We start from the raw sequence: 15,778 nt of genomic DNA, 5'->3' as shown, positions 1-15,778 counted from the left end.
AAAGTATTGCTAAGTGGTTTCTGAAACGATGTATCACAAGTTCTAGTCTACAAGATTACAAGATTGGTTCCAGCTCCAAAACAAGTGAATGACTTTAGTTGGGTGTTGATCAGTCAGGACAAGATGCACACTTTGCACGAACTTCCTGTGGTGACATACAACAATAACTGTAGCTGGGATGTTACACAGGAATGAGAATTTTCTGCGGATCCGCGGAATTCCGGGAATTTCATAAGGCCAAAGGTCATTTTCATGAATCGTCTAAATCTGTTGCCCCTAGACCCCTGGCTAGTTTTCAGAGTTTTTCTCAAAACTTCATTCTCATCCCAGGTTACAAGAGGCTGAAAAATGGAAAGTGCATAATGTGAGATAGGATAACTAAATTATAAATATTCAATTTATAATGAACATGTTCAGTTTTCTTTCTTTTTTGAACAAATTATTAATGTTTCTCTTTGCCATCATGATGATGGCATGTGATTGGTGGCATGATTGATGGCATGATTGATGATCTTTGATTAAATGATGTTATTGTGCCTCACATTAAAAAAAATGGATCAGTTTCTTATGCACTTACTCTTTCCCATTGCCACTGTAGGGTCTTGCGGACATTAACAAGATACTGAAACAGGCCTTCCTGATCATGCCCCACTACTGTCTGGGCCGAGGACTGATGGACATGACCGCCTACAAGCTGCAGGCCGATATCATCTCTAGATTTGGTATGTCAGAGCATCATTATTGAATGTTTATGCAGATGGTTGTAAAGCTGACTATATTTTCATTACAAATGAATGTTGAAGCTTGAGTCTTGTACTCATCAGACTGTTGTAATGATATCACAAATAGAGGATACAATGGCTTGAATGTTTAGCTCATCACTGAAGCAAACCCTTTCCTTTAAGTACTGATTCTGACCTTGACCCTGCTTCCAAAACACTGACCTGGACCAAGCCTTAGAGAACTGACCCTGAGTATGAACCTGCCTCTTCAAGTTTGCCTCTTGCCTGTCCCTATTACCAACATTAATCCAAACCCTGTCCCACAAACACAATGTCTGATGACCCTGACTAGTGATCCTCTAGGTGATTCTAGGTTAGATTGGGTGAGGCGAATTGGGGTTTAACCCCTTGGATGCCACAGGGACATATATGTCCTTCCCCTTCAACCCTCAATTTCAAGTCCAATAAAAATCAAAATATCCCACGCACACAAATACACTTCACAGTTTCGAATTCTGTGGGAAATTTCCTGTTTCTTGATACCATCCACTATTATTTTAGACAAAGCTCAAGTGCTGAAAATGACCTTTCAAAATAGGCTTCATCGAAAATGTCGTCATTTTTGACACAGTACGAAATCGCAATTCACAGCGTTATTTGTTGTATGTTTTGAAATGTGAAAATCGGATAATTACTGGGAGTATTGAATTTCAAAAATTTCATATTGATGAACACTGATATCACTTTTACATGAAATCGCTAATGATAATTCTGAAATGTTGCCGATGAATCTAGAATCAGTTGGGATGTTTTCGAAAATACACTTACACGAACGCCGTAGAGCGCTTTCCTCCATATTGGATAGAGTTTACAAAATCACGTTTCGCGAAGGCCGGTATTGAGACACCTATTACATCACGTATATTTCATATTCAGCTTCGAAAAATGCATCACTGAATTCCCCATACATTTTAGAATATAATTTCAACTGGTCTTTGTTACCAATACAAACTGTCCAGATAAAATGAGACGAAACATATTGGGTGTGAAAACGAACGCTGTGCTCGAAAAGACTGTGCTGGTTCGAATGTAAACAAAGACAAATTCCGATTTTACACTGCGTAGCATTTTCTGAAATTTTCAAACATTCATCCGTCTATTCATTGCTTGCAATGGCTCAATACCTTTGGAATATGCATGGAAAGAGTATCGTAGTAAGAAATAAGAAATTATAAATACATAAAATGCAATGATTTGATAATTCATAAGAAATTGTCAAAGTTTCCGTGCAGCGTGACGCCATGACTGACACAAAACCACGCAGAACGACAAGTGTAATTATCAGCATTTCTGGCTTCTTCTCTTACTCACATTGAAAACGATAAAAACATATAACAATACACAGATAGTCAGAATCATTCTGATTACTTACATGTCATATTTATGTACAAACGATCACTGAATCAATGGGAGGGTCCTCGCAAAATCCTGTGTATCCTTGTCAGCAAACCCGCCATTTTGTAAGAAATAGGTCATCGGTACTGATGTCATACGTCAACATTGTTGTACATATTAGGCAATTTCTTTGAGGTGAAGGTCGGTTGAACAAGAGTAAACACAATCACCCAATCCTTCAGATTACACTGTCAGTATTATGATGTATATTTTGGGGATAGTTCAGAGACTTTTTGATGAAACTGACCTCAGTATCTATATTTAGCCTTGTCCAATATCATATCATACCTGCATATAGGGTTTATGGTGTTTTATTCTTTGAAAGTTTTTGATTGTTTGAATAATATTTACAAAAGAAATTGACACATTTAGTGCAGTACATTATATTCTAAACCTTTACACAAGTGTTAGAAGATCAAACATAGCCATAACTGCAATTACTTTACTTCCTATGATGTACAATATTCAATGCATTTGAACTAATATTGCAGTTTCACATGAACAGGTTAATGAACGGCGATTTGATTAAACCTTATAAGTGAAACTGATAATATTTAATGAAAATGATTTATGTATGTTATGAAATGTATATGCACACACATTTAAAGGAATTGTCTTGTTCTTTGCACATTTTTTGTGTCGTTTTAGAGAGAAAACAATGATGTATATTGATTGACCAGGTGCGCGTTTGTCGGAAACGTTTTATGATTCACTATCATTGTTTTCGATAATATAATCAATTCATATTCAAATTTAAAATTTTGTGATGATAGGATATCAAACTATATTTATACAAAAATTGTTTAAAAATATATAAACCATGTCATGTCTTAATTTAGACAAATCTTGCATCCATATTCTAATATATAGTACGTAGTAGATCCATATGTAAAAAGCTATCTTTTTTGCATCTTCCATTGCATACTTATGAAGAGAAATAGCTACATAATCATAAATAAAGAAAATTCTTATCCTAAACAAAATATTCGGGTGTTATTTTTCATTTACGTTAAATTGATGCCAAACAGGTGCCCATGTTGCTCATGATAAGATACACAGTCAAGCTGTCTAATTGTTGATATATTCAGGACACTATTTAAATGGAAAAACCAGTCATTTTTTTGTTTTGTTTAAAGAGTGTTAATTCTGACAAAGAAGCCGAGACCTTTCACACAATTAACGGAAATTAGGTGAGAATCAGCATACCAATGTCGTCTTTTTCCGACATCGCAAAATGCACAAAACAAGCAATGACGTCAACTAAAATGTTGTATTATTTTCAGCAATTTCATTACATTTGAAGATATGGCTAGTACTCTGGTAATAACGATGCAAAATTAGTCAAAATACATCTACACAAACAGGGGAATATGGGAATCTAAGAACTAACTTATATATCGGATAGGGCCTTCCAAATCGCTATTACGTGCTTTCACATGTAGTACGTTGTCATCTTTTCTTATAAATTGTGAAACTACCAAAGCGTGATCCGCTCGTATTGGGGAACTTTGAATTGGAATAGTTTGGTTCACCGTGAACATAAAATAACGAAAATATGGCGTCCTTATCCACAACAAATACTCTCCATGTGATCTGAGTTACATTGACCTAGTATTAAGCATAATGGAGTTATGCCCCTTATCATTATTCGTGTATGACCTCTCTGTCGTTGTTTGACGTCAGAGAGAAAAAATCCATTTTGACATTTATTAGCGCAGTCATTTTAATGTTGAGCGCATAATGTTAGGCATAAGCACATAAATCCAATTCATATACACTTATGTCATTCAGATAACAGGCTGTATTTTCTTCGCTCACACTTTCCGTTAAGATGCCAAAATAAAAAATTCGTAGCACAGTGCTTTTATCGGTGTGTGATAAAAAGCGGAGAAATTTACTGTTTTTTAACGCATAACAAAAATTTGGACAACATTTAGCAAGGTCTATTTCTCAAACCGCCGAGGTAGTTGCACTTATATTTATACCAACGGATAGGAAATTTAATATTCTACATTTCTGTGTAATTTTATAGCCGTACGTAGATCCAGGACCACGCGAGCGCAATTCTTGCACAACGTTCACTTTTCAAAGCGTTTGAAGATGTGCGCCTGAAAAAAAAATCGGCATCAAGGGGGTTAATATCACAGTTAAGAAAATTTTGCTCATATGACGATGTGCATGTGTGTGTGACTGCTTGTACTAGCCCAGACTTAAGTTGGTTTTATTGTGCTAGCCCACTGAGATACCATGCTGCAGTTATGCATGAATACACCACTCAGACACATCATTCTGACTCCGAGCCAACCAGTCCTTGTTGTACCCATTAATGCCAATCGCCAATCAGGGACCAACAAGTACCATATTTTAACGTCTTTTGGTATGACGTGCCTGGGTATCGAACCCGTGACCTTCCGCTCTCTGGGCAGACGCTCTAACCACTACACCGCGGAGGTGGTCGATTCTGGGTTAGAATTTGTCTCTATGCTTGTCATGCAAAGTAGCTTGGGTTTTGTGGTCAGGATGGTTACTTTGTTGATGGGGTGTCCATGTGCTCTGATTGTGTGGAAAGGTGCTCATGGTATCAGTCAGTGGATCATCTTGTCAACATTCAATTATCTATAGGCTACTGTTAAATATAAGAGTGTGGCATTTAAAACATGACACTTCATCAAACCTCTTACTAGTGAGCATTTTTTCCAGGTGAGACATTGGAGTACAACCTGTTTGACTGGAAAATAGTTGGCCGCAACTTGTTTGCCATGTTTGCCCTGGGTATCGTATTCTTCATCTTCAACCTGCTAATAGAGTACAGGTTCTTCATCAAACCAAGGTGAGTCCTACAGCAAACATCTCAATCTAGGGCTCATAAGCATCCATTAGAGAAGTTAACCATGAAGATCCGTGTTAGAATTGATCTTCAGTAACCCATGCTTGTCGTAAGAGGCGACTAACAGGATTGGGTGGTCAGGCTCGCTGACTTGGTTGACACATGTCATCAGTTCCCAATTGCGTAGATCGATGCTCATGCTGTTGATCACTGGATTGTCTGGTCCAGACTAGATTATTTACAGACCGCCGCCATATAGCTGGAATATTGCTGAGTGCAAACAAACAAAGCTGTCAAAGATGCTTCACTCCACTGTGCAGAGTTGCATCCCTTTCATGTGAGAGAATCTTATGTGGGTTTTAACCCTGGATTGTATTTCTAATTATTTTTTTTCAGTTCCAAATCTTTGAGAGCAGTTTATGTCCTTGTCACAATGCACTTTCTTCCAATGTTTACTGACTTGCCCAGATGTGTATTAGTGAATGTTGCTGAGTGGGGTGTAAAATTAAACTTACTCACTCACCATTAGAGAAGTTCATCAGACATATTTACTTCGATGCAACTTTTTATACATTTATGCATGAATTCCTTCCGGAAAAGTAATTTGGAGAGAGTTTCATTTTGTTTGGTAGAGATGACTGTAGGGATAGCAACATGAATGAACCTTGTTTGTATGAAACATCAGATTTTACTTAAACAGATTTGTTACACATTGCATTGAATTGCCTTAATTTTCAGGTTTGGATGCATTATCTTGTACATTAGTCAGAGGATAGTGTAGAATTAATAGGTTTTCCTATTCTAGTTATTTCACTTAGTCACTTGACTGAGCAATGGACTATATATATCTGAGACCATAGACATTTACCACTGGGTTACATGGAGTTGCTGTGTGTTGAAGCTGTGTGGACACCTGTCTATGTTACAGGAAGGTAAAGGGAGCAACCACTCCACTGACCAACGAGGACATTGATGTGGCTCGGGAACGTCAGCGGGTCATGTCAGGGGGGGCAAACAATGACACTTTGAAGCTGGAGAACCTCACCAAGGTAAGACTGGAATCAAGTATGTTTCTGGGTTCGTTAGCCCAGTACCCATGCTCATGGGTTTCACCAAAGGTGTAAATGTCTGAGACCTTTTAATGTTTCGATAGGATTTGAACCACCGGTTCACTCACTCACTAATGTGTGAACAATGACCTGTTGTGATGTGGCTGTAATATTGCTGGAATCAGAGTAAAACCCGACTCACTCACTCACTCACTCACAGTGCCTCTCACATATTGTTCTATAGCCCATTGGTGAAGTTCTGATATTATTATCCCCCTCAACGCATTTTGCGGGGGGTATTAAAATGGACTCCATCCGTCGGTCCGTCCGTCCGTGCACATTTGTCTTTTCCGGAGCAGAACTCTAAAACAGTTTAATATTTCGTCACCAAACTTGGCACATACATGGATCTGGTGGTGTACTGGTGCCTTTTGGTAGTTTTGGAATTCTGAATAAAATATTTTTGGCGTTTCCATGGCAACAAGTTCGACTTTGACTGAAATTAGTGGTAGTGCTCTTTTCCGGAGCAGAACTCTAAAACCGTTCAATATGTCTTCACCAAACTTGGCACATAGATAGATCTGGTGGTGTACTGGTGCCTTTTGGTGGTTTGAATAAAATTTGGCGTTTCAATAAAATATTGTTAGACCAAATTGGTGGTTGTGCTCATTTTCCGAGCAAACTCTAAAACCGTTCAATGTTTCTTGACCAAACTTGGCACATAGATTGGTCTGGTGGTAGTGCTCCTTTTGGTAGCAGAACTCTGAATAAAATATTTTTGGCGTTTCCATGGCAACGTTCACTTTGACTTTCTTCACTTTTCAAACTCTAAAACCGCTCAATATGTCTTCACCAAACTTGGCACAGATAGATCTGGTGGTGTACTGGTGCCTTTTGGTGGTTTTGGAATTCTGAATAAAATATTGTTGGCGTTTCCATGGCAACAAGTTTGACTTAGACCGAAATTGGTGGTTGTGCTCTTTTCCGGAGCAGAACTCTAAAACCGTTCAATGTTTCTTCACCAAACTTGGCACATAGATTGGTCTGGTGGTGTACTGGTGCCTTTTGGTTGTTTTGGATTTCTGAATAAAATACTTTTGGCATTTCCATGGTTACAAGTTTGACTTAGGCTGAAATTGGTGATAGTGCTCCTTTTTCGAGCAGAACTTTAAAAACCTTTCAATACTCTCCTTCCACTTTTCTATATACACACCTAAATATTTGACATAATCATAACTCGTAGACATAATCATGAAGAATATTTTGCCATTGCGGGGGATATTGATGACTTTGTCTTCTTGTTGGATCAAACATGTTTGGCCTGTCAATGACATGTACGATACCACTGTCTTTCTCTCTCTGTTCAGACCTACTGGACCCCTGGGAAGAAGGGGAGCCTGACAGCCGTAGACAGACTGTGTGTGGGCGTGCCAAAGGGGCAGTGTTTTGGTCTTCTGGGTGTCAACGGAGCAGGCAAGACAACCACATTCAAGATGCTGACAGGAGATGTGGACGTCACGAGTGGCTCGGCAGCTGTCAGTGAAATGAGGTACAAGCCTCATTGTTGTTGTCAGTGGTATCGTTGAGATTTGACTTCTTTATCTTTTGTGTTTTGGGATGCAATAGTGGGAACTGTGGGCTTAATGTGGAAACCTTATAAATAACTCTGTGGTTTATCTTATTAATAAAACAGTCAAAAACAGGAACCTCACAGACTACAAATTTGATCAGTACTGCAAAGTATATGTAGACTGAAATAAAATCAGTGAACATCGTTCAGCAATAAAAAAACAAAGTCTCACACACTGTATCAGGAAACTAGTCAACTAATGAATATATGGAATTGATCAAATTTTTCTAACATTCATATTCTGTGTCATGATATTCTGTGTAAAATGATATATATCAAATTGAAAATAATTATGAGGTCTTGAACCATGTTTGTTTTGTCTGTTGAACAAACAAACTAGTAAGTACAGTCAAATCACTGAGTCGAATCGCTGGGGACCAAGTAATAAATTCGACTTATCGATGTATTCGAGACAAAGGTATGTCTATGAGGGTAGAAAAAATGATGATCCAGTCCTAATTCCTCTGCCAAAGCATTTGTTTATCTAATGATTTCCATATCACTAATAGGGACACCTTATCAGTTCCAGTCTGATTAGCACAGACAGTGAATTCCGTAAAATCACTAATCTACCTTTTGAACTCACCCGTCAATGGCGGAAAGGTGTGAGCCGCGCTGGTTTGTTAATTGGATCAGTTTGCTACACCAATCAACTTCTCATTGACTGACTTCGGCTTATGTATACAAGATTGCTGTTGTTTGAATCTCATGGGACCAAATTTCCTTCTTGAGTCATCGTGTGTATTTATGAGACGAATTCGTGTAACCAGTATTTGAATGATGACAATTATAACAGGGAATGGTCGGGACTGACATATACTTCGAGTTATGCATAATATTCGAGACACCGGCACTCGACTCATCGGGATTTGACTGTATATGTGTTTATTGTGAACATTTTCAATATGTATCATATATTATGACTTGACTGTAGACTAATAGTCGTCAGATTTCTATTTGTGTGGAACCTGTGGTAACAGAGTGAATTAGGTTGCTTACTTCTATTGCTTGTGATTAGGTGCCTGGGGCGGTGGGGTAGCCTAGTGGTTAAAGCGTTGGCTCGTCACCCAGAAGACCCGGGTTCGAATCCCCACATGGGTACAATGTGTGAAGCCCATTTCTGGTGTCCCCCGCCATGATGTTGCTGGAATATTGCTAAAAGCGGCGTAAAAAACCAAACTCAGTCAGCCAGATTAGGTGCCTGGGTTTGAATCCCAGATGTGAGTCAACCCCAAAGAGTACTAAGATCTGTACTTTACTTTACTGTAATCCCCAGCATTACATATTATCAGTATTTTCATATCACAATTCAAGTCTGATGTGACTGTGTGCGACCTGATCCACTACAACCATGTTTCATTGTGCAGTATTCTGAAGGACATGGTGAAGGTACGGCAGCTGATGGGATACTGCCCTCAGTTTGATGCTCTGGACTCCCTCCTCACCGGTCGAGAACATCTACAGTTCTACGCTCGAGTCAGAGGCATACCTGAGAAAAACATCAAAGATGTAAGCTGGATTGTCTTGAACTTGTTAATAAATGATAATACTGCATTAGATGTACATTTTGCAAGGTATTCTAATCATATTGATTTTATTGATTAGGCCAGACCAATTTTATTTCTTGTTTTACAGATTTTTGTCCTCGGGAAAACCCTCAAGGCAGGAGGGGGAAAAAAATATTAAAAATCACCAGTCATATAATATTCCTTTTAAATACTAAAAGTATTTGTTTTTTTGGCCCCATATACACTTCATAAATTGCCAAAAGTAAATCTAAAAAACAATTTCTTGTAAGTTTACATTTTTGGCCAATAGAAACATTAGGATTTTATTTTTTGAGCGGGGAAAATTCATTTTTATGTCTTTTCTTACTCTTGGAAAAATATGACCAGCGGATCCATAAAACAAGAAATAATTTTGGTCTGGTGAAATGGTTTCTTGCTACTTCTAGTTGTTATGAAAGCTGTATGTGGTGTGTGTGTGCAGGTGGCAGACTGGGCTATCAGGAAGCTGGGGCTGGTGAAGTATGCCAATGTGGTTGCTGGCAGCTACTCCGGTGGAAACAAGAGGAAACTATCCACAGCCATCGCCCTTATCGGAAACCCTCCCATTATATTCCTGGTAAGTCCAACACGCTGGTTGATTCACTCTCGCTCCCTCTCCCTCCCTCTCATTTAGCCGTACCCCTCTCTCTCTCTCTCTCCCCCTTTCTTCCACACGCTCCCCCTACTCCCTCGCTCTCACTTACCTGCACCCTTCTTTTTTTTTTTCTCCACATGCTCCCCCACTCCCTCACCCTCTAACACCCGCTTCCCCTTCCCTCTCCATCACCTCTCTCCACCCATCCCTCTTCTTCCTCCCTCCCAACTCCCTCACCCTCTACTTCAATTCACCCTAACCCTCCCTCCCCATCCCTCTTCCCATCCCTCACCCTCTACTTCATTTCTCCTCACCCTCACCCTAACTCCCAATCCCCATCCCTCTTCCCATCCCTCACCCCTCACCCTCTCCCAATCCCCACCCTTCACCCCTCACCCTAACTCTCCCCCCATCCTCTTCCCCATCCTCACCCTCACCCTAACTCCCAATCCTCCTCCCTCTTCCCATCCCTCACCCTAACTCCCAATCCCTCCCTCTCCCATCCCTCCCCCTAACTCCTCCCCCATCCCTCTTCCCATCTCTCACCCTCACCCTAACTCCCAATCCTCCTCCCTCTTCCCATCCCTCACCCTCACCCTAACTCCCAATCCCCCTCCCTCTTCCCATCCCTCACCCTCACCCTCAATCCCCTCCCTCTTCCCCATCCCTCACCCTCACCCTAACTCCCAATCCCTCCCTCTCCCATCCCTCACCCTCACCCTCTCCCAATCCCCCTCATCCCTCACCCCACCCCTAACTCCCAATCCTCCCCCTCTTCCCATCCCTCACCCTTGGCCTAACTCCCAATCCCCCTCCTTCTTCCCATCCCTCACCCTCTCCTAATCCCCTCCCTCTTCATCCCTCACCCTAACTCCCAATCCCTCCCTCCCCATCCCTCACCCTAACCCCAATCCCCCACCCTAACTTCCAATCCCCTCCCTCTTCCCTCCCTCACCCTCTCCCTCACCCTCACCCTAACTCCCAATCCCCCTCTCTCTTCCCATCCCTCACCCTAACTACCAACCCCTCCCTCTTCCCATCCCTCACCCTCAACCTAACTCCCCAATCCCTCTCCTCCTCCCATCCCCCTCCCTCTTCCCATCTCTCACCCCACTCACCCTCACCCTAACTCCCAATCCCCCTCCCTCTTCCCATCCCTCACCCTCACCCTAACTCCCAATCCGCCTCCCTCTTCCCATCCTTCACCTGTTCCACTCCATTTCACTCTCCCTCTCCTCCTCCATCAATCCCTCTCTCTTCCTCCCTCTCTCCTTCTCTCTCTCACTCACCCATGAAGATCTGGGTTAGAATTGATCTTCAGTAACCCATGCTTGTCGTAAGAGGCGACTACCGGGACCGGGTGGTCAGGCTCGCTGACTTGATTGATACATGTCATCGTATCCTAATTGCGTAGATAGATGCTCATGCTGTTGATCACTGGATTGTCTGGTCCAGACTCAATTATTTACAGACCGCTTCCATATAGCTGGAATATTGCTGAGTGCGGTGTAAAACTAAACTCGCTCACTCACTCTCCCTCACTCTCACTCTCCATCTCTGAAATGTATTTGCAGCTGCTGACCCCAAAATTCTGATTGTAGACCAAATTCACTTACATTAAATTCATTCACCTTGTCCAGGATGAGCCAACTACTGGCATGGACCCCAAGGCTCGCCGCTTCCTTTGGAACTGCATCAACAGCATCATCAAGGATGGCCGCTCCATCATTCTAACATCCCACAGGTGAGACAGTTTGGATTACGGGTGACAAAATGGCCAACAGTACTTCATGTTTGTCATAACATAGTGGCATTACTGTGCAGTGAAAGAAACTTGTAAAATCATTCTGGTGACATTATGTCAACTTGTTTTTGCTTGTGCGTTCTTCCGAAAAATTAACAGTGGTAAAAATGAAGGGCACACCAATGTGTGCCACACTGAATATTGCATACAACCTCATTCATTCAATCAGGTTGTTTGAATGCCGATTACAACACTTGTCCAAAATCCAGTGTGTTATTTACTTCATGTTTAACACATTTGTAACGCGTGGAACTACATGAATACTTTCAGCAGTTTTCAGGTTTTGCTTTGTACTTGATGCCAATGAAAGCCCCTGATATTAAAGGATGGTGTTGAAGGATGTTTCTGAGTGTTGTTGTCTTCTTGTTGCAGCATGGAGGAATGTGAGGCACTGTGTGGCAGATTGGCCATCATGGTCAACGGCAGGTTCAAGTGTATCGGCAGTACACAGCATCTCAAGAACAGGTGAGCTGTCTCCAGTTGTCCTTCATTTTCATATAAACACAACCCCCTCCCTCTTCCCATCCGTCACCCTCTTGGTCCCAATCCCCCCCGCTGTCCATCCTCACCAACCATAACTCCCAATCAGGATCCCATCCCAGGCGACTAACGGGATCGGGTGGTCAGCTCGCGGACTTGGCTGACACATGTCATCGTTTCCCAATGCATAGATAGATGCTCATGCAGCTGATTGCTGGATTGTCCAATCCGGTTGATAATTTACAGACTACCACCATATAACTGGAATATTGCTAAGAGTGGTGTTAAACATAGACGTATAAACTCATGTCAGGGTCATTTGACAGAGCTTTAAATACTGATGCATTACATCTTCTATATCAATACTATAAGAGGCTGAGAGGTGGTAAAGTGGGGTTTAATGGAGTGAAATAAGTTTGGTCAAGCATCATGTAGTAATCTCTGAAGATAGAGCATTTGGCTAGCCCAGTGGTTTAAGGATTAGAAATGTCTTTATTCACAGATATATCACAAGATTCACATAACAATACAATACATAATATGCCTACCTATGTATAAGTTGATGTTCAAATTATTGTAATAACTTGGGATAATACTTCCCTACTGCCTGTCACTAACCAATAAATTTACTCTCATTGCATAATACTATATGAACAAGTAGGTTTATTAGGATTATTTCATTTTGCCAATAGAATTAACCAGATGACCAGTATGATAGTATGACCTCACGTCAGCTTGATTCCATAGGGAGACCATACAAAATCAGTACAAATTAAGTGTCATGGCAGTATGTGTTGATGCAAGATATAGGGAGACCATACAAAATCAGTACAAATTAAGTGTCATGGCAGTATGTATTGATGCAAGATATACGGTAACGTGAGCAGTGTCTACGGTAACGGACAAAAGTTGTCTTATACTGACTGCTTTACAATCTGGACAAATGAGTCGGTCCCAGACCAGTCCGTAATAGACAGATTCCTATGTAGTTAGATTGTGACACTCTTATCAAAGGGCCAAGGTTCAAATTCAACTTATTTTATTAATTAAGTCCACTCCAATTCTTCCGTCCATAGGCATACGTTACAAGCATTGATGTATGGTATAAACAGCTTGTGAGTTATATGAGCCTGTAATGACCCCTATTAACGTGCAGGTTCGGCAATGGGTACACAGTGACCCTGAGGGTGACAGGAGGTCAGCCCGACCTGGAGCCTGTGAAGCGTTACATCAGAGAGCAGTTCCCCGAGTCTGTGCTGAAGGAAAGCCACCACAACATGTTGCAGTACCAACTAGGAACCTCCTCCATCTCCCTGGCTAGACTCTTCGGCAAGATTGAGGGTGGCAAGAAGGAAATGGGCATCGAGAGCTACTCCGTCAGCCAGACAACACTCGACCAGGTCAGTCTTGACTACTATACCCAGTTAGTCTTCTCAGTGGATTAGGTTTTACAGTGGATCCTACAGAATCTCAGTAATGTGGGGGTCTAAGGTATGGGGGTGTTACAGTGGATCCTACAGACTCTCAGTAATGTGGGGGTCTAAGGTATGGGGTTTTTACAGTGGATCCTACAGACTCTCAGTAATGTGGGGGTCTAAGGTATGGGGGTTTTACAGTGGATCCTACAGACTCTCAGTAATGTGGGGTTTTTACAGTGGATCCTACAGAATCTCAGTAATGTGGGGGTTTTACAGTGGATCCTACAGACTCTCAGTAATGTAGGGGTCTAAGGTATGGGTTTTTTACAGTGGATCCTACAGACTCTCAGTAGTGTGAGGTCTAAGGTATGGGGGTTTTACAGTGGATCCTACAGACTCTCAGTAATGTGAGGTCTAAGGTATAAGGGTTTTACAGTGGATCCTACAGACTCTCAGGAATGTGGGGGTTTTACCTTGGATCCTACAGACTCAGTAATGTGGGGGTTTTACAGTGGATCCTACACTCTCAGTAATGTGGGGTTTTTACAGTGGATCCTATAGAATCTCAGTAATGTGGGGGTTTTACAGTGGATCCTACAGAATCTCAGTAATGTGGGGGTTTTACAGTGGATCCTACAGAATCTCAGTAATGTGGGGGGTTTACAGTGGATCCTACAGACTCTCAGTAATGTGGGGATCTAAGGTATGGGGGTTTTACAGTGGATCCTACAGACTCTCAGTAATGTGGGGTCTAAGGTATGTTTTTTTTTACAGTGGATCCTACAGAATCTCAGTAATGTGGGGATCTAAGGTATGGGGGTTTTACAGTGGATCCTACAGAATATCAGTAATGTGGGGGTCTAAGGTATGGTTTTTTTACAGTGGATCCTACAGACTCTCAGTAATGTTGGGGTCTAAGGTATGGGGGTTTTACAGTGGATCCTACAGAATATCAGTAATGTGGGGGTCTAAGGTATGGGGGTTTTACAGTGGATCCTACAGACTCTCAGTAAGGTGGGGGTCTAAGGTATGGGGTTTTACAGTGGATCCTACAGACTCTCAGTAATGTGGGGGTCTAAGGTATGGGGGTTTTACAGTGGATCCTACAGACTCTCAGTAAGGTGGGGGTCTAAGGTATGGGGGTGTTACAGTGGATCCTACAGACTGTCAGTAATGTGGGTCTAAGGTATGGGGCTTTTACAGTGGATCCTACAGACTCCCAGTAATGTTGGGTCTAAGGTATGGGGGTCTTACAGTGGATCCTACAGAATCTCAGTAATGTGGGTCTAAGGTATGGGGGTTTTACAGTGGATCCTACAGAATCTCAGTAATGTTGAGGTCTAAGGTATGGGGGTTTTACAGTGGATCCTACAGAATCTCAGTAATGTGGGTCTAAGGTATGGGGGTTTTACAGTGGATCCTACAGACTCTCAGTAATGTTGGGTCTGAGGTATGGGGGTCTTACAGTGGATCCTACAGAATCTCAGTAATGTGGGTCTAAGGTATGGGGGTTTTACAGTGGATCCTACAGAATCTCAGTAATAAAGGGGTCCCAGGTATGGGGATCTTACAGTGGATCCTACAGAATATCAGTAATGTGGGGGTCTAAGGTATGGGGGTCTTACAGTGGATCCTGCATACTCTCAGTAATGAGATGTGAATATCAGAATGGTATTCCTCCATGAAGTTGTATGATGGATGAAATAGTGTATTGTTTCTTTCTCTGGTTAGGTCTTCATCAACTTTGCCAAGCTGCAAACAGACATGGACATGGACATAGAAGATGAAGAACTTCCTCCAGATCTGAGCCAGAGGGCATATGAGACAGGTGAGACAACAGCCCCTTTACAATATCACACAGAGTGTGTGCACTGATATCATGACATGTCAACCTGTACTTGTTTGTCAGAGGTAGATAACTGGATCAGGAGATTTGGTTGTTGTTTAACCCTGCACTCAGCAATATTCCAGCTATACGGCGGCAGTCTGTATCTAATCGAATCTGGACCAGACAGTCCAATGGTCAACAGCATGAGCATGAATCTACACAATTGGGAACCGATGATATGTGTCGACCAAGTCAGCGAGCCTGACCACCCGATCCGTTAGTCACCTCTTGCAAGTATGGGTTGCTGAAGACCAATTCTAACCCGGATCTTCATGGGTTTGGAGCAGGAGGTCTAGCTCAGAATGGTTGATTGTCTGGACAAGACTTAGGTGTCATCAGATCATTATAGCATGGGATGTTATC

At 41.8% G+C, this 15,778-nt stretch overlaps 1 protein-coding gene across 1 annotated transcript in view; it reads left to right on the top strand.

The window, feature by feature from the left end:
• LOC124267007 (phospholipid-transporting ATPase ABCA1-like) overlaps positions 1–15,778 on the top strand; it is a 79,150-nt gene that overhangs the window by 62,311 nt on the left and 1,061 nt on the right. Inside the window, 10 exon segments of the mRNA XM_046701850.1 lie at positions 599–722; positions 4,878–5,007; positions 5,933–6,053; positions 7,421–7,602; positions 9,051–9,192; positions 9,673–9,807; positions 11,466–11,569; positions 12,002–12,094; positions 13,266–13,509; positions 15,259–15,355. Coding sequence (XP_046557806.1) covers positions 599–722; positions 4,878–5,007; positions 5,933–6,053; positions 7,421–7,602; positions 9,051–9,192; positions 9,673–9,807; positions 11,466–11,569; positions 12,002–12,094; positions 13,266–13,509; positions 15,259–15,355 — 1,372 coding nt within the window.

Source organism: Haliotis rubra, unplaced genomic scaffold, assembly GCF_003918875.1.
Source record: "Haliotis rubra isolate DU_JTF1 unplaced genomic scaffold, ASM391887v1 Scf1295, whole genome shotgun sequence".
Lineage (NCBI taxonomy): Eukaryota > Metazoa > Mollusca > Gastropoda > Lepetellida > Haliotidae > Haliotis > Haliotis rubra.
This window is presented reverse-complemented; position numbering and strand designations above follow the sequence as displayed.